The following is a 27,979-nucleotide window of genomic DNA, read 5'->3' as shown; positions in this document are numbered from 1 at the left end:
GACTCGAGTGTATTTTCATACGGAATATTTGTACTTCAAGTTGAATATTTTATTATTGGCTATTAATTTAGGGTAAGATTACTAAAAAGGGTTTAAACAAAAACACTTATCAATTGTTAAAAACAGTGCCTTTAACCTAATAAGATATAAAGAACATATTTATAAAAAATACTATAAACCTTTTGAATTTTTGAGTCCTACAAATGCAAGTTTTCATACAAAATTGCAATAGAAATGATGAGGTTGATATAGTCGGCGGTTGTCGCTTTCCGCTTTGCAAAATTCCATAATGTTTATGTTCGATCTCATTATTTAATTTAGAAAATAAATTGAGGTAAAGACTACAGTTTTGGGATCAAATTTGGATGTGTGTAACATGTATAATCTAAGAGACATTGTATATAATTTGTGAATGGTGTATTGTTGTTGGGTGTAGAGTAGAAGCGCGTTAAGCCTTATACGATGTATCGGTAAGCGTTTATTACCTTGGAATAATTGTAATTGTACAGTATTTTTGTAATGAGTATTTTATGCGCGGTCTCGCCTGCGGCCCGCCGCCGCCGCCGCTATCTGGCTTTGAGATTATAACGCGTAGAGGTTAGGTTTCTGCAATTTTAGTTCAAGTATGGGATTATGTATAAAGACAGTTAGAGGACGGTATGGGACTGACTTTCGATGTAATATTATCATTAATGGAATTGTATAAACTAGTTGTGTAATCCGAGGCCTACTGTGTCATTGTATTGTCCGCCAACAAAGTTGACTAGGTATATGTAGGTGTAGGTCGTGCTCAATCTCCCGGACTGTGGCTCGGGTGCGCCCGCGTTCATTCTCCGTTGTGGCCTCCTATTTGGGAGGGATCTGTGTTTTCTAGCCTTTTGTATTTTATATATTTACGTATAATTTTTAAGGAAACGAATGTATGCAACCCGCCAGTTTGCGGATTGCATAGGTTTGTAGCTCTATAATTATTATTTTTCTTTTCTTTTATGTGGGCTAAGTTAGACAGTGATTTCAGCACCTATTTATAAGTATGGTATTTGTACATAATCGTATTCTCTTCCTCATGCTAAACTACATACATATATTTTTATTTCCTGTACAAGTTGAGGTTCTTCCATGTGCAGTTTGCCAAATATTCCTATTGAAATCATTTCTGACTTAGCATTTGTGAAATTTTATGCTATCATAATTTTGATAGTAAAATGACATGATAAAAAATTGCAATAAATATTTAATTGCATCGTTATTCGTGTCATGCATGCATTACATTTAAATGGTACCTAGAATTTAATCAACAAAGGGATAAATGTAAGGGCTTTTAAAATCGTATGTACACTAATAGTGCCATTGGACTATGTGCTTTTATTCGTAGTTTTATTTTCTATAGAAAATGCAGTTTTCTCCCTACCGCAACGCTATTTACCGGTGTTACTCGAGCGTAAATATGTATTTTTCTATTGAATCAGAAATATATCAACGACTATGTGATAATGATAATGCTTTTCGATCAAAATGAAAAGGATGCTGGGGTCTTAAATATCAATTTTAAAACATATTTATCACGCGGAAGATAGTTATTATCCATTTATATTAAGATGTAGTTATGTACTCGAATAAATATAACTTCTCAAAATCTTGCTTTTCATTTCAATCTTCCATTCTTACTTTATTTCCATATTTGAGACCGATTTCGGCTCACAGAATAATCGGGACTACTTAAATTATTCAGAGTGCAGACGAGCCCTAATATTAATATTGGTGAGATGAGGGTAGACGAAAAATTTACACAAACAAGCACCGCGTGAGCTCGGGTCACTTAATTGTGAGCAGCCGCGGTGAGCAGACGGCCTGTTGAGAGAGCAGTGTCGTGACTGTGGACCCGGCTGTGTGGAGCCGAGGCGGACGTGATGGACCGGTTCAGATAGCAGTTACAGCGAAGGTAAGTGACTATTCTATTTAACTACTGTGTCATAAATATAACTTGATACAAGTTTTGGAATTTCGCGAAAATAAAAGTTATATAGAAACGATGGGCACGTGACGCTTATCTCACCACGATGAAAAACCCTAGACTACACATCTCTAGGGGTTTTCACCAACACGCCATAAAGAAGACCCTATGGTTTCGAAACTGATTCCATGGTGGTATTAAATCTAGGAGGCTGATAACATTACGTCCTAAAAATATAATGATCGGATGAACAAGTCGGCCTCTCCTCTCCTGTTCCATTAGTTAGATTATGGAAAAGTTCTGTAGATAAGCTAGTTTCCAAATACTTCGAATATAAGTTAGTGTCATGGAAAGTACTTAGTAAATTGAATACAGTCTGTGGGACAACGCAAGTTGCCAATTACTGAAAGTTACAACCAACAACCTATGCCCGGGATCCTATCCCAAGTCATCATCGTAGTGTTTTTTTTGCTCAGCTTGAAAATATTGACTTAAGACAGTTGCCCACTTACCCGACAACTCTATCAGCACAAGCTTGCTTGTGTTGGGATCCACCAACCCGCACTAGGCCAGCGTGGTGGACTAGGTCTAAACCCTTCCTTCATTGGAAGGAAACCCGTGCTACAGCAGTGGGAATGTGATGATGATGATTAGGGAAACCCTGAGCCAGAGTAAATGTTCGTATACTGTCCCTGAATAGCCCATTAGCCCACTATGAATCGGTGGACCAATCCAATACCTGAATACTAGACCCACAGATACTTAACCCCGAGGTAGATACGTAATTTTTATCTTAAATAATAATGGTGAAAAAAGGCATGTGAAATAAAACCCATAAATATTTCAATTTGTGCTTTATTTATGAAAAAAATTGTAAATTATCCTACAATGAATCTCCGAATGAAATAGACTTACATATCATTTTATGTATCAAATACATTATTTTGCTCGACGCCAGATCAAACCACATAAGAACAATATAGTTTAAAATATTATCTACAGAATCCATCCTCGGCGATTCGATTACCAAAAATACAATCTTCATTTTAACTTTACCGTGAACCGTTCCGTACGCGGCGCGTCACTCTCCTACTTAATTAAATTAACGAGCACATACGATCTTAGTCGATAGACGTAACACTAGGGTTTGTTTTATTATGTACAGTGTCTCAGCCGAGCAGCGCCTCCATGGTGTAGGCGCGCGGGGGCGGGGGCGGCGGGCGCTGTCAGTCGAGGATGACGAGCTGCAGCGGCGCGGCGGCGGCGGGGGGGGCGCCGGGCAGCGCGCCGCCGCGCATGGCCCGCCAGGGGGCGCGCGCGCCGCGCCGCAGCTCCCCGCTGCTCAGGGTCCGGCGGACGGCCCTGGAATACGTTACAATGTTTTAGACGAATTCCTTTAAAGTGGCAATGATAGTGATAAGGAAGGATGAAACATTGATGTCAACATAAGCACTGTTGTATATTGTAAGGCCCGGGTCTCCTATTACGCGCCGATGGTCGCGTCCAGCGTCACGCCGTAGGCCGCATCACAATGCTCACTACATATACGCGCCAACGTCGGCGTGTGAGGGAGACCGCATCAGTACATTTCTATAGTGAGCATCACGGCGTGACGCTGGACGCGACCTACGGCCTAAATAGGAGACCCGGGCCTAAACAAACACATCAAGTTATTAACTTGGTTACAGGATAGTCTTGGGTATGTTTTGCACCCAGATTTCCGCTATTATGCTACTCCAGCGGTGGTGGTGCAGCACTTGCCAAAGGCTACTAGTGTCGGGTACTCACTTGGCGGTGTCGTTGGCGCGGAAGTAGAGGTCGTCGGGCGCGTCCATCCACGAGATGACGTGGCGCCGCCCGCCGCGGCCCAGCCCCGTGGGCTTGCCGTTCACCTGCGCGGGGACAAACTAGCGTTAGTATTTAATTTAAATCATTGAGGAAAAAAAATACATATCACACACGGAGATATCACTTGACTTTCGTCGACGAGCCTACAATCTTTTTTTACTGACTTACATAGCTGCTTGTGTTGCATTTATGAGTGAGTTAATTACAAATGATATTAGAGGATTCGCAAGAGACCAATAGCGACCGAGCGAATATCGCGGACCAATGACGTCGCGTGGTTTTCACATATCCCGCCCACGCCTCCTCCACCACACCGCACCTCCGAGGGGACCTAAATGTCTTCTGTGTATTTATCAAGCACCATCAAAGGGACTTTCAATGTTTTCTTCGCATACGTCAAGTTACTTGATTTATCTGTACATACGTGAGCGAACACGTGCGGCGGCAGCGGCTGTCCGGTGGCCTGCGCGCGCGCACACATGGCGGCGTACTGCTCGCGCGACGGCCGCTGCATGGGCGCCGGGTGCTTGTTGGGCCGCTTGGCCGGCGGCGCGCCGCTGTTCTTCGACGCTGCTCCTGAGGGTTTGTCATCAAGCTTATTCTCTGAATGTTCGTTTAATAACTCTAAACAATAATTATAGGCTAATTAAGTTATAAAGGCGCTATAACATCACAATTTACATGACGACTTTTACAAACCTGGAGTTACTGTTCCGATAAAGTGAGCATTGGAAAGAGATAAATTATTCATTAGTATAGCCATAGCCCATCAGTAGGTGCAATCGTATGCTACATACACTTATGTAATTAAATCGTGGATTGTTATATCCTACAAAAGATCGTGCAAAACCGATGTCTGCAAATATTAAACTTGCTTAGTGTATACTAACTGTTGTCGAGTCCATTCAGCTCGTCGTATCGCCGCTTGAGCGGCTGCGCGGGCGCGGGCGGCGCGGCGGCGGCGGCGGCGGCGGCGGCGCGCGCCTCGATCTCGGAGCGGTTCAGCACACGCTCGTACATCAGGCTTCCGTCTACGGCGAAGAATACATACAAAATACATTGTATAAGTTGTCAAAGCATGTAGCTATGTGGTTATAGGCAACATAAATTGTATATCTTTAGTGAGATGAATTCAGGAACTGCAAAATATTGTTCAGTGTGTTTTCTTTCAGTATCTCTCAATCTACAGTTTAAATTAAACAAATGCAGAAGGAATTTAACAGGGCCAAGCATTTGGTTTACGTTAGACGCACCTAAAATGCCGTCAAAAATAGCGCTGTCATATTTGACAGCGCTATTCCTATGACAAGGTATTCCTACAGAATTTTTGTGCTCATTCTCCATAGTAAAAAGTCACGTGACCAACAAAGCTTCTATGGAAAATGTATTTTTTTCGCGTATTTAGAAATTTTGATTTTATTTTCGGGCTTAGATATGCTGCACATGTAGGTTTCGGCTTATTATACCCTACATAATCACTTACCCGGAGCCTTCGGCGGCTTGGGATAGGCGACGTGCGCGGGCGTGGGCATGCGGTCCTTGGGCGTGAGCACGAGCCACTCGTGCCCGCGCGCCGGCGGCGGCGTGCCCATGGCCGTGGCGAGTCGCGTCGCCACCTGGATAGTAGCAATAAAGTTATTAGTAATAAATCACGCGACATACATTATTACAGGCCATCTATAAAATCATGAAAGGAAAAAGTGCGATTTTGCAAAGACTTTTTATCATTGTAAGTTCTTTAGATATATTTAATTTATATGCTGCAAATAAAATGCAGAATGATAATCTCTTTAACAGATTTTTGTTTTGAATAAAGGTAATAAATCAATGAAATACAATTTGTTAGATTCCATTTCTGTTTTTATGACTATAGATAGACTGTAAATGACCCACAAAACCAGCTTACTGTATTTTCCGTGGATTCAAACTTCACAGTGAATAAATTAGATAATAATATTACCTGTCCCACGGGTCCGCGCGCGCGCGGGGTGCCGCCGCCGCCCGCGCCCAGAGCGCGCAGCTCCGAGGCGCCCAGCCCGGCCATGGCTATGGAACCTGCGGAGAGAGTGTTGGTTGAGAAGATTGATTTGTACGGTTAGATTCATTAGTAGCTTTACAATTAAATGTGGTGCTATGGCCTTGATATAATTACATACTGTGCTATGTTCTTGTTATAATAAGGGAAATAGGGCTCAAGGTTTAGGATAAAATTGTATAATGATCTTGACACATTGCTTTATGGAATTAAGGGCTATTTATTTGGGTATAAAATTATTTCTACATAGTTGTTTCAATTGTTTATATTTCTAGCATGTCGGTGTCTAGAGCTGGACTAAATTGGCCACCGTGGTGATAGGATTAGGCAGTCAGTGATTTCGCAAACGTACACCTGTATCCTATGTCCAGAGTCGTAAAAACAAACTTGTTCCTAAAGAATCTCTTAGTCACTCTCTTTTGTTTGATCCATGATTTATATGTCTACCTTATAAAAGGTGTCCTTATGAAAATATATACTATGTCATCCGCGCCCTAACTCCTAAACGCAACAAACATTGCAACCGTCCACTTACACTCATGTTTGACCTGCGCCAAGTTAATCGGCGAGAAGGGGGCCCTGGCGAAGTGTCTCGGGCGGCGCAGCGCGCGGCACAGCCGGCGGGCGAGGCGTGTGAAGGGGCTGGCGTGCAGGTAGAACGCGGCGCGTGTCTTCATGACGGGCCGCGCGCCCTCCACGCCCGAGCCGTGCGCGGTGGCGATGTGGCGCGCCAGGTGAGCGCGCAGCTTGAACTCCTGGCGGGTAGGGTTGTGGTTAATATTACGGGGTTTTAGTAACACTGGTTCCTGTTGCATTGATGCACGAAATTCTACGGATAAATCTGTAGATACAAGAGTAGTTTATAATGGCAGGATAAATCTGGAGGTACAGGAGTGGTTTATAAAGGCAAAGTGTTTTACGCGCATACCATAACTCAGTATACCTACCTATATTCTATTAGTCACTATGATGAAACAAATGAATGTAAAATTTATGCGGTTCAGATAAAAACGCAATATCGAAACATTCGGACGTGCCTACTGAGGTAGACTGACACTACCCAAAACTACGGTCCACCAATCCCACCGCCAAAATCTTTCCAGCTCAGCATAATGCTACGCCAGTCACGCCATATAGCTTACCTTGGCGCAGTTGGGCACGGTGCAGCGGTGCGGGCGGTGGCTCACGGACAGCGCCAGCTCCTCGCCCTCGCGGCCCGCCTTCGCCGCCTCCGCCTCCGCCTCGCCGAACACGCCCGCCGTCTGATACAACACAAACAAACATACATGTCAGTCAAGAGTAATAATAATAATAATGTGGGGACATCATACACACGGCCATCCGACCCCAAACTAGGCAGGACTGTGATATGGGTGTCAGACAGAGTTAGCTGTTATATCTACACAAATACATAAATATTTAATTTATTTATTTAATCCTTTATTGCACAAATATATGTATAAATAAGTGTACAAAGGGTGGACTTAATGCTAAAAGCATTTTCTACCAGTCAACCCACAGGAAGTACAGGATAGATAGATAGATACAATATTAAATAGATAAACAACAACCAGACAAAAGCAAACACAAATGCTCATCACATAGATGTTTGCCCTGGGCGGGATTCGAACCCGCAGCCCCAAGCTTCGGAAGCAGTTTCACTACCGCCTTAACTACGGTGCCGTCAAAGAGTACTAATTACAAAACCAGGGGACAGTTTTCACTCACTCGACATAACCTTGTGAGTTACATACAGCTGAATACAGGATACTGATATGTGATCTGAATATTCAGCTGACGTAAACAAGTACAATTCAAGACGGCACTCCCTTGTTGGCCCAAAAAATAACAAGGCACAGATTGACAGACTCTTGTCTTATTTATATTATTTAACCTTTTCTTTACAGCAGGAAGTTTCAGATCCCTTCAAGATATGAAACGCTTTGTGAATGAAACACTGACGTATGGCGAATAAAAGGAAATGCTAATTTCAGAATAAGTAAAGAAAATTGTATTGTCACGCAACACGATTATCCGATGGTGAATTATACATATTTTTCTTCTTATCGTTGTGACAGATTTAGTCAGTCGCCGACTGCGCAGGGAAATTTAGGGGTTAAATTTCGCTGCGCATATTCATGTTACAGTTGATATGACTCTCGAAGTGGCTCCTTTTGTGCACCGAGGTTACCGATATTAGATTACAAATTGTTAGAGAAATAATCAGTAGTTATTCTAAGTAAAAAGTAATAAATAATAATAAATCGGTGGGTGTACATACAACATTTACCTTGAGGCCGCCGTATTTCTTCCAGTAGGACCAGCAGGCGCCGCACAGCCGGTACTGCAGGTGCGGCGGGCCCCACGAGTACCATTGTGATGAGTTCGTGCCTGGAGGATGCATTGTTGGTATTAGAGAATGGTTGAGGGACCGAGGCTGATGCTGTTACATTTAGCTTAGTATTTGTTATTGGATGTTTGCTTTATTTGGCAAATACCAAAAATGTAGGCAAATTCGGCCTACTACCTATACCTACTTACCACACATGGCAGTTTTGGCAAATACGCAAATACGAATAGCCAAGTGGGGTAGTAACATGAGGAAATATAATTATATAGAAACATCTCCGCTCCAGACGGGCTTCCCATCCTTTGAATGGCATTTAAAAGCAACATCATTAATGCCCGAAGTCCGTTAAGGAATGGTGCGGAAGGATCTAAACTAAATAAGTGTTTTTTTACGAGTATATATAGCACAGTCTATCTGCGAGTTGTAGTGTTATTGGGCGTAAGATATCTGCAGTTGAAGACCCGGTAACAAAGGGGCTTTTCTTATTCGTAGCGTGCTTCTACGACACAGACACTGCAGCGCGTCATTTATTCATTCCCATAATTATGATTCTATAGGTTTAGTTGGTCAAGGCCACTCAAGGTACATAACTACACACGTGCCACACGTGCATACGAGGGCGATACCGAAATGATCGGGAATAGAAAAAAGTACAAAGATATCATAATATTATTTACTTTTATTGTTTTTCAAAGTAGTCTCCGTGACATTCAATGCACTTTTTCATTCGATTAAACCAATCATTGAAACAGTAATTCCAGTCTGAAGTGGATACTGTCAAAACAGCTGATTTGTAAGCTTCGACCGCCTCTTCTGGGCCGCTAAACCGTTGACCACGTAGCATATCTTTAATTCTTGGGAATGTAAAATAATCATTGGGGCTCAGATCAGGGCTATACGGAGGATGGTCCATCAACTCCACGTTTTCCATATTTAAAAACGTTCTTGTTTTGCGAGCGGTATGAGAGCTTGCATTATCGTGGTGAAGGATTATACGACGATTCGGGTTAGTTTTACGAAGTTCTCTTACGACTTCCGGCAAACAAACTGTTGTGTACCAATCAGCAGTAACCGTCCTTTGTTCTTGTAATGGAATCGTAGCCACATGGCCAGTTTTCGATACAAACGAAGCGACCATTTTTTTCGACACGCTGCGTGAGCGAATAACTTTTGTTGGCTTGACCTCACCTTCGAAGACCCAAACTGCCGATTGATGTTTTCTTTCGGGCTCATATGAATAAATCCACGATTCATCACCAGAGACGATATTGTAGACAGCATTTGAACTGCCTCCATTGAACCGTTGCAGAGCAGATCGACACCAATTAACACGAGCCGACTTTTGTTCCTCGGTCAAACGGTGGGGCACCCAGCGCGAAACTAACTTCTTGACACCCAGTTCTTCATGTAAAATGGTTTGAATGGCTGTCATACCAATGCTGAGAGAAGCCCGAATCTGCTCGTATGTCACATGTCTATCTTCTTTTATTAACTGGCGTACAGCATCGATGTTATCTTGTGTTAGCGCTGTTTTTGGCCGACCAGTAGAAGGGACTGTGGTAGGAGAGGAACGTCCACGGCGAAACTCAGAATACCAACGATATATAGTCGTTTTACTTGGTGCTTCAAGTTTATAAATAGAAACAAGCTCGGCGAGACATTGTTCTTGAGATAAACCTCGACGAAAGTTGTGAAAAATTATTGCACGGAAATTTTCCCGCGTAAGCTCCATTTTTTACACCGACTTGTCAAATTCAAATGGTCAATACTCTTTTATTTTTTACTTTTTTTAAAATTCGAAAATGGAATTATGTTTGAAAAAACACTACATTTGATACACCAAAAAGGTTTCACTCTAATTTATTCCTAAGTATTCTATTCCCGATCTTTTCGGTGTAGCCCTCGTAGCAAGATTTTATTGAAAATTTGTTACATAAATTAGAATAGTGACGAATTACGAAAAAAACTTAAGAATAACTGTGTATAGCTAGTAATAGTTGTTCGTTTACCCTGGCAGGAGGCGCAGAGGTCGGGGCTGGCGGCGTGCGCGGCGCCGTTAGTGCCCCCGTTCAGCACCGCCGCCGCCTTGCTCGCCGGCAGCAGCGCCGGGTTCGGCTTGTTACTGCAACACACACGGGGTACATTAGATATTGTTCATGAATATTAGTTAAATTACAAGTAGTTACCCTACTACACATGAAGTTCTGCAAAACTATCTTGATAACCCCGCGGAAACCACGAATCAAATTCGTGTTGAGATGGGTCAAATGCTTTTAATTTAGTAAAAAGAGCATAAATAAGCTCCTTTTAAGCTTAAATAAGGTATTTTTAAAAGTTTAAATAAGCTCATCCATCTTCCACCAATATCTTCACTCATAGGAATCAATCAAAGGGTTAGACATAGGCATAGGGCAATTTGTGCGTACGCTTTCGCCCCATAATACTTTTACCTAGGAATGTTTCTGCTTGAAATTATTTCCATCTTACAGCTAAAACACAACACAAGACAACACACTACCACTACTACATAAGAATAAGTAAATGAAGTCGGTCGGTACAAACACTCACTAGTTGGGAATGTAGACCTGCTTGAGCTTGGACTCGGCCTCCACCGCCTTGACGCGCTTCTGCTGCACGTAGCGGTCCGTGGTCTTCCACATGTAGTAGTACTCCACCAGGTTCTTCAGCGTCTTCCACGGCAACTGCGGGTGGTACAGGGTTAGTTATGTACTGCTATTTAATTTTCATTTACTTCCAAGCCGTACGCAAGCTTTGTATAGTAGTTCTATACATTTTTAACTTGTAAAACCAAAAAACCTTCTGTTCATTCATAAAAAAATTATGGTTTGTGAGAAAAAGTATAAAAATGTATAATGTAGGTATAAAAATGTATAGACCCCATACAGCCTGCTTTGCATATAATCATCCTGACATGGGTATTTACACAATAATTACGTTCAAAATTTAGGGGAGGGGTCAAATATCTGCATCGCAGAATGCATCAACTACAAGCTACAAATCAGTGCTACTCTGGAAAGTCGAGACACTTACAAAATGAGGTTTTCTGTCTCCCTGTGCCAGGCTACATAGATGTTGAAACTGCCACCGCAAAGGAACACCAGTAAATCTAGTACCACTATTAACTACTCACAAAGTCCTGCCGTATGTCCTGGAAGTCCTTGCCGTACTTGTCGAGCGCCTCCTCGAACAGGTTGGCCTCGGAGGCGCTCCACTCCTCCATCTCGTCGCGGCACAGCACCGGCCCGGACGCCGGCACCAGCGCCGCCAGCGCCGCCTCTATGCTGTAGCCCGACTTGTGCCGCGTGGGTCTTATACTGGTAGCTTACTTTATATTGAAAGCGTCAACTATATTCCATTATAGTAAAATATGTTGCCAGCCTACGTACCTAAAATGCCAGCCTCTGATATTTAAAAAAATACCTACCAGATCAGACAGGATCACACCAATGAGATCACACTGCGCAATCTACTTCCAAGTAGTGGAAGACGAGGCAATTAAGACACACGTCGAATTTACCTCAATATTCCGTTAACAACTAGTACTATATCAGCGCTGGGTACTCACAAAGTCCTGCCGGATGTCCTGGAAGTCCTTGCCGTACTTGTCGAGCGCCTCCTCGAACAGGTTAGCCTCGGAGGCGCTCCACTCCTCCATCTCGTCGCGGCACAGCACCGGCCCGGACGCCGGCACCAGCGCCGCCAGCGCCGCCTCTATGCTGTAGCCCGACTTGTGGAGGGTGTCCATTGCGTGGAACTGGCGGGTGGAGAAAGGTGTGTGTTAGTCATTTGTTAATTATTGGGCTGGATATGCATCTGTATCTCGCCTGCACATAGCTTCCAGTATATAAATTCATAATTGTGGAATAGCTACTGATTTCGGGGATTACAGTCGTGAGCATATGTATGTAAGCTACTGCTGATTTAAACTGCATAATAGTGAGAATCTAACATAAATGAAATGACCACATAAACCATTTAGGCTTCTCATTATAAATGTTGGAAATTACGAGTCATTATCATCAGTCCCTTAATCGGCCACTGCAACCAACCCATGTAGCCATACAAACTACAACTTATGCTACCTACAGCCTAATGCGAATACTCACAAAGGAGATACGGCGGCTGGAGTTCGACCTACCAAGCCATACCACAAACAAGCTTAAACCAACACTCACAAGGGTGATATCGCGGCTGGCGGCAGCGGCAGACATGTGCAGCGAGGGCTGCTTCACGCTGGAGGAGCAGTCCAGGGCCCTTGCGAAGGTCCCTACGGAGCGGGAGACCACGAGGAACTGGTCGATCTGCCAGTCCGTGTAGCTATGCTACCTACAGCCTTATACAGCTCTTGTACTCACAAAAGTGATATGGCGCTAGGAGGTCATTAACAACTGGTCCACCTATCAATTCGTGTAGCCATCTATTTTTTCACTTTACTCACAAGGGTGATATCGCGGCTGGCGGCAGCGGCAGACATGTGCAGCGAGGGCTGCTTCACGCTGGACGAGCAGTCCAGGGCCCTTGCGAAGGTGCCCACGGAGCGGGAGACCACGAGGAACTGGTCGATCTGCCGGTCCGAGAGCCCGTGCTGCGGCGTCCACACCACCGTCTCGAGGTCCTCGCTGTTGCGCCCGTCCTCCTCGCCTGGAATCAACAGTTTGGGTTTTTAGTTTTTACGAAAAAAGTGACAGATTTTAAAGTGATTTTTTTAACTATTTGATAGGTATTAAGAGGTAGTCAATTGTTAGCTTTTTGATTTGTGGGATTGGTAAAGAATATAAAATACTTATATTTGAAAAACATGTTTGATGAACACAAAGAATGTGGAATATTCTGCTAGACAAAACGATATCTTCACTGTAGTAAAATACACTCAAAATACAGTGATTACATACAAAAATTAAAAAAATATATTAGAATAGTACGTACCTTCTTTTAATAAATTAGTAACTTCAGTCTGATATCTACTTCCAACTCTTATTTCTCCCTTATCCGCTAATAAAGTCTTTTGTGAAGGGTCAAATACTAAACAATAAAAAAATGCGTCCTGAAACAAAAAGAGAAAGTCGTGTATTAATAACGATTTACACAAGATTTAGGTAGGGAGTTATATTATTATATTAGATTATGTTCTATTGGATATAGCTAGTCCCCACGCACAACCCATATTTTGCTGTTATTTCCTTTCGGTATGATCAATAAAATTTGCTGTTGCTTCTGATATTTGTTACAGAAGTTAATATTTATATTAGCTAACTTACATTACAACATAGATCCTTTAATGTGACTATATAGTTAATTAACGCTTTGAACTAAAACTATCATCATACAATTTTATATCATATTTATATCGAGTTGTTAATGAAATAACAGACGTATTATATGCACCTCACAGTTCATTACGGCTCGAGGATGGCACAGTCAATAAGTGTGACTCAATACAGTTTCAATTAAAACTCATTGTGAGGCAAAGATTGTCAGTAACTAATTGAGGAATAATTATCTACAATTTACATGCATAGCATAGTAGGTATAGATGACGACAACGAAGGAACTAGAGGCTATAAAATCTTCAAATATTGTGTTAATAGTTCATAAGCAATAATTGTTAATAATAGATAACTGTGGTTCTTAAATCCATGCAGCTTTTTTTACACTTGTGTATTATTACCTATGTAAAATTTAGAATACGAACGTCAAATAATTACAACACCAATGTCGCACACATTATTGGACCGTAACAATATAATTCCACTTCCACTTGCCATAAATCTAAATTAGCAAGTACTGGAGTGATAACAATTTAGATCAAATGGACCATTATTCATTTAATGTGTGGCACAACTTGAGAGGTAAAGAGATAGGGCATGAACAATAACTCATTTAAACTCTATCACGCAATACGAAGCATAAGGTCTAAACTAAATTCTGAAATTATCATAAATTTTATAGACAATCGCACTGCAATCACAACTAATGCTGTGCGGGTGGGATATTTGTACATGTTTGCAATTTATGTACCTATAGGCTGTAACTTATTGTTTCTAGTCTGTTAATAAATATAGCAGAGCAACTGTTTAGGTTTATGTAAAGCGAGGTTTTCACGTTACGAGTACGTATGAACCCAAACCGCTGTGATCAAGACATCAGAGTACCAACCACCCCGATTATCTCAACGCGCGAGTGCACTAGGTTCACGTCTTCATAGCGTGTGTATGGTTTATCACCATGGTGCAAGGATTGCGCAGCTATTTTAGCATCTGTCACTGACTGCCCAGGGTGCGCCGGACGTATGCATTATATGTATAAGGATCAGGTGATACATCACCCGACTCGAGGCTTGCATGCACCCCTAGAATCACAACCACGTCTTCGTACCACAAAACCTCGCTCCACATTCACTCATCACCCTCCCCGCGCGCTGGACGGTACATACTCACATCCTTATTCAGATAGCTGACGAGCGACTCGGTCTCGTTGAGCAGCGTGACGGTGCACTTGCCGCGGATGTGGGTCGCCGGCAGCGTCTCCACGTGGCGGGACAGGAACAGCTCGCGGTGCTTGGCCTGGTGGCGCTGCTTGGGCGCGAGCCCGTCCGTGCCGGGCAGCTCCGAGGTCTGGTCCTCTTCTATTGACGCTGGAACAAGGAGGTGGAAAGTTGAATGAGGAGGATATAACTTATATGGGGTCTGGTCCTCCTCTATGGAACCAGGGAGGTAAGGAATTGAATTGAGGAGGATATTACTGATATAAGTGAGTTATTGGAGATTTGGAGTCACTATGGACCGTCTAGGGTACACTAATGAGCTATTGGTTTAGGTTCAGCCGGCAAGGGTGACTTAACTCGTTAATATGAAACTTTTGCCCCTTGTTACAAGTAGGTATAGGGGTTAACCTTTAAACCGGTGGACCAACATAATATTGTATTGCTCGTAAGTTATAGTTATTATTTCGTTAATGAGCCGACAGGTAGTAAACAAACTTGCGAAACCGCAGGTACAAAACGAACGAACCGACTTCAATGCGGTTTTTTCAGCATTTCATTTGCATTTTGTGCTTGGCTTCTTATAAAATTTCAAGTACCAAACTGTATTTATTTCCAGTATACAGTCCAGGTTACTATAGTCTACCAGTAGAGTGTGAATGTAAAATTGTGCTTAACAAACAAAACCAACAATAAACATACAAATTCTCACAAATAAAACAAACAATTCATCGACCTCATAACCTTCCTCCGCGGCACCGAGTGGCCACCATTGTGCCGACTGACAGCTGGGCGTCCGCTCCATTGGCCAGGAAACGCGGGCGTCATCGCCGACCTATACAGCTAACAATGCAGTGTTTCCGTGTAAACTACGGAATAAGGAGTAAAACGTGATAACGCATACAATTGTGGGCACGAAAGGAACCAACTGTACCTTATATACGTCACAATACGTATTTGTTTTAGGTACCAGAGCTTACTTTGAACCGTGCCACATCAAATAAACTATAATGAGTAAAGTCGGCCAGTGAAAGTTATACACGCGGGTCTCTGCAATAATTACAATCGGCATAACTGGCAAACTAAACCATCACTTGATGCAATGAAGAGGGGTGTTATACAGCTTCAAGTGATTACGAGGCTGTATAAATAATGTAAGGGACAAAACTGGGATGGCTCAAAGACCGGAAGAGCTCGCGCCAAGCAAGCGCAGGTGCAATGTGCAAGCGTCAACATGTAACTGGTTTTTTATGCCCTTTTTGGGGCGCTATACTGTGTTGTATTGTGATCTATTTTAGTAATAACAACCTCACATTATCGTGAAACAACAAATTCACAGAGCCAGTCTTTTCTTTATCTGCTGAAGCCATGTTCTGTAAATTTTGTAGCCTCTTTGCAATAGCAATTAGGTACATGTGATTGTACTATGTTATTTTAACGGGTATTTTTATTGCCGACAGACGGCTTAAACTATGAATATTTTAGAACTACATTACTATTATTAATTACTATGATAATGGGAGCGATTCGGAAGGCACATTATGTAAATTTATGTAATTTATAGAATTCTACTCCGTTCTACTAGAGAAGGACAATTGGCTTTCAAGTATTTTGTTAAAATCACTCTCAGGTACACATTGCCTTATGTTAGTTATGAACAGTGTAATGGTCCTTTCATAAAGCGTACATACAGTGTGTTTGTAAGCTAAATAGAGGGTGACACAAAAAGCGCCCCCTGCCGTGACCCGCGACAAACGTCGGTTGCGTCACCAAGACGCTTGGCCACCCCAATGTTATGATTACGCTTTTCAAAACATGAGTACACTAATAAGGAGTTTATTCAAAGACATCATACTTGATTAGCTGATAGGTACGCAAACAATTATGGTTTAAACATAATCATTGTGGAATATATATTACCCATAAAACATAATTGCTAAATGAATCTAGATTCCTCACGACGAGTTTAGAACGGAATCGAAATTATCATTCAATAAATTGGCTAACGGTGGCTAACACAAAACCCAAGGGACACTTTTAATGTGGCAAGTAATAATAGCCACTCACATGAATGGCGTAAGCTCGGGGGCCGGTGGCAGGGACAGATGTTGCTTTAGAAAGTAAACAACTTCAACGATAATAGTTGCGTGATAGTCGATGCACCGAGAAAGTAGAGCTTGTGTACTGCACTCGAAGGTAAAGGCAGTGTGTACGTACATAGTTCCGTATCCCGTAACAGCAATTCAGATTTCCCTGTACACGTATACATATTGAATATACTATCGGTACCGTAGGATGACCAAGATAAAAATACGTCTTTCACGGTGATAGAGGGATGTTCTTAAATATCCCCGAAACCGGAATATGTACTGTAAAAAAACGAAAGAATTTTTTTGATAGCATTACCTTTTTTTCATAGGCAAATCTTATATTTTGAGACTTCATATTTGCTGCTAGTACTCTGTTTTAAAACGAATGAAGCAATAAGATTAAAATACAGTAAAGCCACAACTACAGATACAGTAACAATGGCGGTTACAAACAAGGATTAAAACCGCAGAATTCAAAATAAATTTAAAATAGGAATATCGAAAGCAGACTGAATTCGAGTGCGATTGGCGACAAAGTTAACCCATTATTGGCATTAATGAGGTAAGGGTGGCCAGGATGAAAAAAGAGGGAAAGATGGTAAAACAAGCGGGTGAAATTAATTCCATTGGCAATACCGAGATGAGAGCTGGTGTGAGGAAACTGAAAACGCGATTGTTCCTCCCCGCGACGAAACGCGCCACACGGTTAAGAGCCTTCCAGTTTTATCGATATCGATGATATTGTGGTTCTGACAATGAGATAATACTTTCAATTTTATAAACGTTATAGGTTTAAATTTTAACCCCCAAATTATAGAGCATTTTGATACTTTAAAATGGGTTTAAAATTGACGTTGTGATTTACGAATTTCAACTTTTTGACTGACGTAAAGAGCCGGAACTCGTGTGTCTCAAAGTAAATTTTTATCTTGTTGCATATTTACTAAGTATACGGTTTATTAATTAAAGATTAAGGGTTAGTTTTATTGGCGCTATGATGCCGTGGCATTGCTGCCGAGTTCGAAATTTATCTCATATGAGCCTATAAGGCGAATGCATTGGTGCTGGTCCCCAATAGTGTTGCGGCAGCCCTGCTCATCATACCTTTAGGTTTAGTAACATACACTGACGTAGTAAAGCATAGATCACACCAAGGCAGACAGTATCGACGTCGCCGCGGTACATCCCTATCCTTTGTGTCGGGACGGCGGCCCCGCATTCGCGCCGGGCCGGGGGCCGAATTGCGGGGGATTTACTTTATGATAATTATTTCGATTGCCATCGAGCGGAAAAGGAGCCGCACTCAGCGGCGCGCACTAAAAATCACACTTTTCTTATACACCCTAAGGTACGTTGGTTCGCAGCTCATTCGACTTTAGAAAGCGATACTATTAATTAGCTACATTAAATAGAAACTGTTGGAGCCGCAAGTCGGGCGGCACGAGAAATGAATTACCTACTACAAGGACGGTTGAATATATGCTATTACTTATGAATAATTATAGCAGGAAAGGAATGTTCTTTGCAGGTATAATTTACAAGGGAAAAATCCATAATTCTTCGAACCCCTGCATCGATTTAATCATTGTGATTTAGAAGAAAATAGCAAACTTAACTAAGTCATTCATACTTATTTAAACTATTCCAACATATTGTTCCGGGTATCAACTGCATAGGTCGATACTGGGAACAATATGGAATGCGTAACATCGGACATGAGACTACGAACACATGAATACATAGCAGTTCCTGTAAACTAGTAGTGTTACAAGAAATATAAATGCTTACGCAACTTAGATTACTAATTATCTAAACATTAGCTGCATCACACTTTCAATATCGCATGTAGTGGACTTGGCCGGGATTTCCGTGCGTGGATTATCTTCAAGTTTATGCTCGAAGCCACCTATCTAGATGTTCAGGTTCAGTAGCATGTTTATCTGTCTGCAGCGAAACGTAAATACGGTAGTAGCAGCGTAGTACACCGTGTGTGTAGTTAACACGGACGTGCGGAGACTTGGCGGCAAGCAGCACACCACGTCACATAGCGAATGGTCGGTCTTACCACGTATGGTGCAGTGGTTAGTGAGCCTGACTGCAACGCCGAAGGTCCCGGGTTGAATTCCAGGCCGGGGCAGATACTTGTACTCGTGTCTTGGGTGTTAATGTGCATCTTATATGTATCTGTGTAGATACATAAGCTGTCCGATACCCATAACAACATGCTCTGCCTAGCTTGGGGTCAGAGTGCCGTGAGATGTCCCCAATATTATTATTTTATTACAGCACAATGCTAACTAGTATTTCAAGAAGTGACGAACAACACACACGCGGTGTTGTGGCCGACAACTGCGCAACCAAACCAATGACCAGAACAATTGTTTTCTTTCTAAGTCAATGGCATTTGAGAGGTAATACTGGTCGGATTTGGACAAAGGCTTTGACTGGCGAGCTCGTCAACCGTACATGAATATGGATAACCGACGCGGGAGGCTGTTCGGTGCGTTCACACAATGCACAAGATTCTTTTGGGCATTTCGATTGGTATATTATGTATACCTACCATGTCGCTGTGTTGTGTGTTTAGCAACGCTTCGGTAGTGAGTATTGCGGTTTAAGCTTCAGGAAGCGTTTGTATAGGAAGCTATCGGAGCTTTTTCCAGTGCGTTCGCTAACATGCCTACTTTGTGGTAACTATTATTCAACTCAGAAGTGCTGATTCAGTAAATATGAATTCATTAAGGGAGGGTAGCATTAAATGACTGCGCAAGCTAATCGAACCGGACATCTTTGGCAATTTAATAACTCGGGATTAGGGGATCCACACGCGTCACTACGCAACTAATTAAAGCGTAGGCAAAGAGAAAATGGCAATCTGCGGAGTCGTCCCCGCTAGTGGGGGGGTGTCGGTTACGTGTGCCCCCTTGGGGTGGTCGGGTGTATGGTTTTTCTGCTCGGCCATCCTTTGCTTACTTATTGATCCAGTCAAATGTGTGGAGGTGGCGGTGGGTGGCGCGCCCCCCCCGCGCCCCGCCGGGTACGTCCAAATAAATCTGCCCGCCCGCGAAACACCGCAGTGACAACAACGGCTGCCGGTAAGATGCGCTCCTGTCGCGAGCGACGCCCTCGCTCCGACCAGGATAGCCGGTGGTTTGGTACATTAGGGGGCATTACAGATGTAGGTATTTAAAACATTGGTAGGTAATTGAAATGGGTAGGTAGACGGCGGAGCTAGAGGCATGCGCGGCGGCGGCGGCTCCGCGGCGTCTCCGCAGCGCGGGGTCATTGACGCCGCATCACAATCACATGTATGTGCAATTAATACCTGACCCCGCCGTCTACCTGCCCGTCACCCGACATATACAACACATCACCAACTTATTAAAATCATTTGGAGGCTTTGTCATCAAGGTTTATTGACGATGCCCCCTTTTGAACCATAATAATATCGCTTCATTAGCGTTGTCTATTGGATATTATAATGGTCTGCACTCTGCTATTTTCAAGTATCGACAAACTTCAAAATGTAGCTTAAACTACCTTAAACTGGGAAAACACGAAGTCTCACTATTTAGAATGTGGTATGGGACGCCCTCCAGCACACTAGACCGTCGACCATTGATAGACACTAGGAAGGTCCATCCCGTAATCGCAAGCATTCTAAGACGAAGCGAAGCCCGCGGACTAATAAAATTAAGGATCAACTTACATATTTGTTCCTGCCAATGAGTACCTGAGTAAAAAAATATATGAATTAAATATCAAATCAATACACAGTATAGGTTAACATGAGGCAATATAGAGGTTTTAATTATTCACAATCATCGAATAGCGGTAACAGTACGTACAAGAAGAAATTTCATGCAATTTATTGATTAAACATCTCTGTAATTTGATAGCAATTTTATCCTTTATATTGACACGTACCTTGTTCTAGCACTATATCGATACATTGTGAAACAGGGAAATATGATTTAAGTAAAAATAATATTAACATAATAGTAGGTAACTAATAAATTTTAATGATAACAAGAAGCTAGTAAAAAATGACTGAAATCAACTGTAAAATACCTATATCAAAGTACTGTTTTTAATGAAGCCCTACAAAGATCTTATTTCTCAATCATGAAAAAAAAAATATAGTACCTAAGTGGGTGTTTTTATCAACAGTAGAGACATAAAATGAAATAGAAATAAGGTGAAAAGTAAGAAAAAGTTAAATCGAATGGAAACACTACTTTCGAATTGGAAGTTCGCACAATTTATGAAACCAGGAAAAGTAGACGAGGCCTTGTAAAATACCAGTCTAAATGAACTAAAACTTTCGTAATCAAAGTCGGAAGGGAAGCCAAATATGTTATTAATTAAAACCCTAACAACTCAGCAAGGAAAATGAGAAATTATAACTCAAGCTCAGGACCTTAGTTGAACACTGTTTGCTAGGTGTTTGTATACTGAATCGTATCCTAGCTCAAATTCATACAGCTATGTTAGTTGTTAGTAATACAAGGGTTCTAGCTGAAAACCAGCGCTATGGTTTGGTGTAGCATACCTGCCATAGCATCAAGCTGATCAGTCAGCTTGGTGCCGAAAGAAACATCCATGCTCATTTTTTTATTATTTTTTAAGCTTTTCTTGTAAATGTATGTGTTGTTTCTGTGTGTGTTAGAAATAAATGAATTTTCTTTCTTTCTTCTTGTTTATACATACACAAAATAAAATCTAAATTACCTAGATAACAAGTCATCTTCTGTTTGGCAAAAAAATATAACATTCGATACCATAGTATACTAAAAACCGAACAAGTTTGAGTCGCTGTACGATATCGATAGTACAATTAAACACTATCTGAGTAAAGCAACAGTTAAGACCAGGATTAAGGGGTGTTGATCACAGTATTTGACGGTGTATCTTGTTTTTATAGTAAAACCACCCAATGTTGACTGCTAGAAAAATGTTTTGGCTTTAAAGCCGGCATATAAACATAATTATGTGTGTAAGTGGTGCAGTATAGTAATATTCTATAATCATAGACGACCGGATGGCGTAGTGGTTAGTGACCCTGACTACTGAGCCGAAGGTCCCGGGTTCGATTCCCGGCTGGGGCAGATATTTGTTTAAACACAGATATTTGTTCTCGGGTCTTAGATGTGCCCGTAAAATGGCAATAGGCCCGCCCCCTATTACATTGGGACTAATATAACACTGGCGAAAAGTGGGTGCAGCAATGCACCTCTGCCTACCCCACAAGGGAGTACATTAATTTTATATTTGTTTAACCATAATCAAATATAATGTCATGCAGTAAATAAACAACTACATAATTTATTATATATCTTATTGGCAGTGTTAGAGCTCTCACCAAAGAAGGTAAGGAACCCTAAAAATTTCAGTTTTTTTAAAGTCACCGTGTTACATTCTAAAGGTCAGCCACCACTACATACGTAGGTACACCTCATGAAACAGCCAATGCATTTTACATGAGTTCACTTAAACATTGATGAAAACGCGATCCGGAGATTAGATTACGGTTCAAATAAAAATACAAGAGTATCTGTAATGTTTAGCCACGTTAGTGACCCCGGATCGATCAAAGTATACAGTGTATCGATCCAAAGACGTGAACTTAGCTACACATTCCACAGTAACCAAAAAATGTGATTGTAGAACCCCCATATTGCTGACATGACGAAATTTTATATGACTTTGTGCTACCATACCAGCTTCCTCTCAATGATCACTATTATTTGCTAATCTACTAACCTATATCTTTTGGGCATTGATCACAATGTCTCGATAAAGATTATCGGTGTCCAAAAAAAAACAGTTTGTAGGTAACTGTCTAAAACGTTAGTATTTTTTTATATCATCTATAACCTTTATCTAGAAATAGTGAGAGAGGCACTACAGGAAATAAAGTGTTTTAAAACATGTTCTGTTAAAGAGTTTATTCCTACATTTTTAATAGCTGTTGAAAATTCGAAATAAGTTGTATTTCCATCGCAGCGCAGCACAGCACACGGCTTCGTGCCAACTTCCTTCACCTGTTGAAATGCTGGGAGACCTCTCTTGTATCATGAGAAGACTCATCAAGCCAATTTTTATTACTACTTCAAAACTCAAGCATACTACAGTTTGCTTTCGTAGTAAACTCACTTTACAAACACGACGTAACCTAACCTTACCAATATTGAAAATGTTGGAAACAACGCGAGAACCGGTTTGAGGTGGCTATTCGGAACTGGCCTTTTAGTTGAAAAAGTAGCGAAGGCTGATCTCACAATTGTTTCAAAGCGCAACAGATTTGTTGTACTATGAAGCTTAGCTTGACACATTTTGTAGAGATGATACTTGTATTTATACAATTCCCAATAAAATGTTGATAGCGATAATAGTACATTGTTACCCAAGTATGAAAGCTGCTTATTTACCTACTCCTAATAGCTAAACTATTGCTGACATGAAGCAAAGTCATTCGTCATGTAACGTTATCCGCTATGCGGTATGGCATCACGAACCACATTCGCTTAACCGTCGTGACCTCGCCTGAGCTAAGCAAGAGCAACCCTTTTAACCCTTGCCTCGGACACTCGCCGGAATAGCCTGGAGGATCCGGGGAGCCATCACAAATATAGTATCGACAAATCGTGGCAAATTTTACATACACTTGAATAGAAAATGCTCTTAGCATTAAGCCCACCTTTTGTGCATTTATTATATACTAGCTGTTCCCGCGCGCTTCGCTTCGCCTTAAAAAGTTTTCCCGTGGGAATTCCGGGATAAAAAGTAGCCTATGTTCTTTCCCAGGGTCTAGACCGTATGCATACCAAATTTCATTCAAATCCGTTCAGTAGTTTTGGCGTGAAAGAGTAACAGACAGACAGACAGACAGACAGACAGACAGACACAGTTACTTTCGCATTTATAATATTAGTTAGGACTAGCTGTTCCCGCGCGCTCCGCTTCGCCTTAAAAAGTTTTCCCGTGGGAATTCCGGGATAAAAAGTAGCCTATGTTCTTTCCCAGGGTCTAGACCCTATGTATACCAAATTTCATTCAAATCCGTTCAGTAGTTTTGGCGCGAAAGAGTAACAGACAGACAGACAGACAGACACAGTTACTTTCGCATTTATAATATTAGTTAGGATTAGGATTTGTGCAATAAAGAATTAAATAAATAAATAAATAGAATTCCTTGTATTTGATACACAGAGAAATGAAAAAGATCCACTTACAAAATATCGAAACCAAATGAAGCCAATTTTTTTTCAATTTAGAATTTGATTAAAATATTTACGTTTAGAAGCAATTTCGTGCTATGGCCACTGGAACTTTTTCATTGTTCGGGAGTGTTTATCTTATTCGTATGAACTGTCGCTTTATTTTACAGGTTAATGTTAGGTACAGCATTATTTGACCATCATAAGTATTAGGGGATTATTAAAGAGGAAATTGACATCAAATCGTCCATATACAACAAAAGAATTCATTACGAATCCGTGGCGTTGCGCGTTGAAGTCGAAGACTACATTAAGATGATGTGTAGTATGAGTATGAGCAGGATTGATAGTTACAGTCAGCAAAAGAGATACGTACCTACCCTCACCACCAACGCCTTTGCGACTTGTACTAAAATCTACTGTGCAGCGATTACAAGATTTTCGAACTTCCGTTAACGTTGCGTATCGTCAACTATCACTGTCAAATGTAAGGTGAAAATTTTAGGTCCAAAAGTTACTAAGTTGGTGCTGTTTTTTTTCCATGTTTGTGTAGTATCGAATTGCCATGTAAGCCTGTGATATGATAGGCCCACTTATGCTTGATTTGACAAGACTCGAAAGCACTCATGACCAGGTACCTATGTATCTAATACATAATCTAATAAATATTCTTCAATTCATTTATTTTTCACCTGTCACTATTAAGATGAAACCGCATTGGGTGTGGATCTCTTTTGCCGAGTGTTCGTGTAAGTATACTCGCTAATGTCTTCGCGTAATATGGAAGACTCACAATTTTCTAATGTATCTAGTAAGGGTAAACCTTTTACTTTATTACTTCGTAATATCATGAACAATATGTTACTATATCACAAACATAAATTCTGAAATGGAGCTGAGAACTGAAATGAGCTCTGTAATTCTGAAGTGGTTTGACATTATGCTTTGTTAGTATAAATCTTGGGACTAACTTTTGTTGTGCCGTGTGTGTTGAAGTGAGCTTATCTGGTATATTGTATGTATTATCTGGCTGCGTCCGTCAGTGTGATGAATGATGAAGCAAGACGGTGCCGCATGCTGTTGAGGACCATTTCAGGTGGCCGTCGCTCAGGATATGCCTTTCTAGCAACTGCTAAAAAGATTTGATAGCAGAGATACTTGGCTAGAGCTTTATCAGCTGCTACTTTGGACGGCCTCGCTCACTGGAATGACGGCCTTAGGCTACGGCTAGGCGCTAAGCAAGCCTCCTGCCTGTGCGTAGGGAGCCTTAGACAGGTGAAATGGAGGTGGTCGGTATTGACTGGATCAGGGAGGCAGAGGAGTGTGTTGTGCCATTTACGGGCTGATGATGATGTTATAAAAACAGCACATATCAAAGCAAATACGTGAGTTTATTTCAGTTGTTCAATCAAACTAGATGAAGAAGCGATGTCTTTGATCAAAGGTTATGTCGATGTTCAGTGCACGGGTGGCGTGTGAACGAGGCGCGGCGCGGTCGTTACAAGCTTACACCTCATGAATAAATAATAAAATAAAATAAATAAATATGTGGGGACATCTCACACACGGCCATCCGACCCCAAGCTAGGCAGAACCTGTGTTATGGGTGTCGGACAGCTGATATATCTACACAAATACATAGATAGATAGATACTAAATATAAATATCAAGCAGAACATTCAGCTTAACTGATCCCTATCTATGTGATGATGATGATGATAGTAATTTTAAGTTTATGTATGTATATGTGTATGTATGTAATATATGTATGTATGTATCATGTATATAATTATTTACTTAGATTGTATTGGTATAGTTATATTAATATTTTGGTTAGGTATTCAATTTAGACCATCTTCTATCGTAAGCACTACCAATCACTTTTTCAACATCACCAAAGGTTAACTGGTAGAAAATGCTGCTAGCATTAAGTTCGCCTTTGTAACAATTTATTTTGTTCAATAAAGAGTTTAATAATAATAATAATCAACACCCAAGACCCGAGAACAAATATCAGTGTTTAAACAAATATCTGCCCCAGCCGGGAATCGAACCCGGGACCTTCGGCTCAGTAGTCAGGGTCACTAACCACTACGCCATTCGGTCGTCGAATGTACGCTAAAGCGCCACCTTTGTGTCTTCCACGCTTGCAACATTCTCATTTAACGTTTTTAAATCTGAAACGATTAAGTAAAAGTCGTAGATAAAGCTTTTGGGTGCTGATTAATGAAACAGGACCACGTGGCCAAATAATAGCGATAAGTTAATTTTAAACATTTTTATTACAAGCCTTTATTCAAAATCAACGCGGATTTCATTCAAATTAGCATTAAATTTAATTCGTACAGTCGTATTTATTTCTACCGTTCAACAATCGACCTTGACACCGAAGCCGTGCGACCGCTTTTTAGGTGGCACCTAAATTTTTATGTTCTGTATAAAAAGTTTTAAAGCTCCACGCCATAAACGGGACGAGCCCAATCTGTCGATTACTGTAACACTGGTCGCGTTATCGTCGAGTGAGGGAGTGTTTACAGTGGAGTGTGACACTGGCCCGGTGCCGGCCGGTGGTGCGGCGCTGGCGTGCCGCGGGGAGCGGGGCGGCGGGGCGCGGGGCGGGGGGCGGCGCGCGGAAGGAATGCGTCGTTTTCGCATCGGGAGAAACGAATGCGTTTAAGCGTCGCGGGTACACAATGGCGGCGTGACGAGATCCGGTTCGCGGGAGGCGAGGGGCGGGCAGGGGGCGAGGGCTCTAATCGATAGCCGGCGAGCGACGGCCGGGCGACTGCGGCGCATAGGTGACAGCCCGGGCCCAATCAAATTATCGGCCGCTGAGGAGAGCTGCAGCGAGCGGCACGCACGCCGGAAGAACCCGCCGGCTGCGGGCGCCTCCCCGCATTGTGCTCGCTACCCACACCTGCACCTACACACTGACTGATAGGCGTCACTTATCACGGCACCCGATACGCGAGATCTACCCCCCTAGCATTCCTGCAAATCTATCCCCGTCCCCACAGGGTGTCCTGTTGATTTTCAAAATGCCATTCGCTAAAGCCGGAATTTTGTCTGACAACAAAAGGCCTTGTCCGAGTATTGAGTATCGAGTACGAAGCTTTTATGAAATTGAAGTGTATGTCCGCTGGACACACAGCCCACTCGCATGAAAGCATGCCATCTTGATTAGTGTTGACAAACATACGTAATTTGGGCAACTGCTTTGCATGAAACGGGGAAGCGGATGGCAAAAGCGAGCGAGACATCTACCGCCGAGGAGTGGTGTACGCCACGCATCTAATTATAGGTTATTCCACTCGCGTACCGCCGCCGCCGCCGCCGCTACCATTAACGACCAGTACACGGCACGGCTCGCACCGACCTATCCGCCTCTCTGCATGTGTGTGTGTCCGCCATCAACTATATGCTCACACAACACGTCACGCACTGTGATCTCCAACCGCGGAAAGATTCACCGAAACTGCACTTAACTTGGATTCAAATCAAACCGATTGCCGAACCCAACATTGCTTTCGGTCGAATAACACTTAACCGAAATTGTTTGAGGCCTGAAGTTATTGATATTTATTCAGGCATGGGCAGAAATAAATGCCGTTTTAATGTTGGTAATGAGCGGCGCCGCAATTAAATCGATGACATCATACTGCCGCGCCGCCGTGGCACAATTCTCCACAAAAAGTACATTTCAATCGCATTGACAAATTACAGTGATGAACCGGCGACAAATATGAATATTTGTGAACCTGTTGATGTGTTAATGCAAGTGTAAAGTATGGAAAACTAAATTACATTTAACAAAATACTTACTCATAATATTATAAAGAAATAGAATATGCAGTAACTTATAAAGTTTACGAAAAAATTACATAGAGCATGAAAATCTGCCTCAATTTTATCTAGCACCTTTTTTTTTTGTTTATTGATGGTCCTGCTTCCGTTTCTCTAGCCTTAAGCTGCCTTTATTG

General features: G+C 41.9%; 1 protein-coding gene across 6 annotated transcripts in view; it reads right to left on the bottom strand.

Moving 5' to 3' along the window:
- Window positions 1-2,793: 2,793 nt before the first annotated feature.
- Window positions 2,794-27,979, bottom strand: part of LOC105381888 (metastasis-associated protein MTA3) — a 51,894-nt gene continuing 26,708 nt past the window's right edge. Inside the window, exons 4-21 of one of the 6 annotated variants that reach the window (XM_048630145.1) lie at window positions 20,489-20,512; window positions 14,646-14,842; window positions 13,135-13,252; window positions 12,739-12,849; window positions 12,384-12,475; window positions 11,774-11,962; window positions 10,756-10,889; window positions 10,197-10,309; window positions 8,119-8,228; window positions 6,980-7,099; window positions 6,373-6,592; window positions 5,763-5,857; window positions 5,286-5,418; window positions 4,693-4,833; window positions 4,502-4,510; window positions 4,227-4,378; window positions 3,743-3,846; window positions 2,794-3,316 (exon numbers count right to left, since the gene is read on the bottom strand). In XM_048630145.1, coding sequence (XP_048486102.1) covers window positions 3,181-3,316; window positions 3,743-3,846; window positions 4,227-4,378; window positions 4,502-4,510; window positions 4,693-4,833; window positions 5,286-5,418; window positions 5,763-5,857; window positions 6,373-6,592; window positions 6,980-7,099; window positions 8,119-8,228; window positions 10,197-10,309; window positions 10,756-10,889; window positions 11,774-11,962; window positions 12,384-12,475; window positions 12,739-12,849; window positions 13,135-13,252; window positions 14,646-14,842; window positions 20,489-20,512 — 2,198 coding nt within the window. In that variant the 3' untranslated portion in view covers window positions 2,794-3,180. Of the gene's footprint in view, window positions 3,317-3,742; window positions 3,847-4,226; window positions 4,379-4,501; window positions 4,511-4,692; window positions 4,834-5,285; window positions 5,419-5,762; window positions 5,858-6,372; window positions 6,593-6,979; window positions 7,100-8,118; window positions 8,229-10,196; window positions 10,310-10,755; window positions 10,890-11,338; window positions 11,465-11,773; window positions 11,963-12,383; window positions 12,492-12,646; window positions 12,850-13,134; window positions 13,253-14,645; window positions 14,843-20,488; window positions 20,513-27,979 lie in introns of all 6 variants that reach the window. The other 5 variants (XM_048630144.1, XM_048630142.1, XM_048630147.1 and 2 more) reach the window with 5 other exon arrangements.

This window comes from Plutella xylostella, chromosome 25 (assembly GCF_932276165.1).
Source record: "Plutella xylostella chromosome 25, ilPluXylo3.1, whole genome shotgun sequence".
In the NCBI taxonomy this organism is placed as follows: Eukaryota; Metazoa; Arthropoda; class Insecta; order Lepidoptera; family Plutellidae; genus Plutella; species Plutella xylostella.
This window is presented reverse-complemented; position numbering and strand designations above follow the sequence as displayed.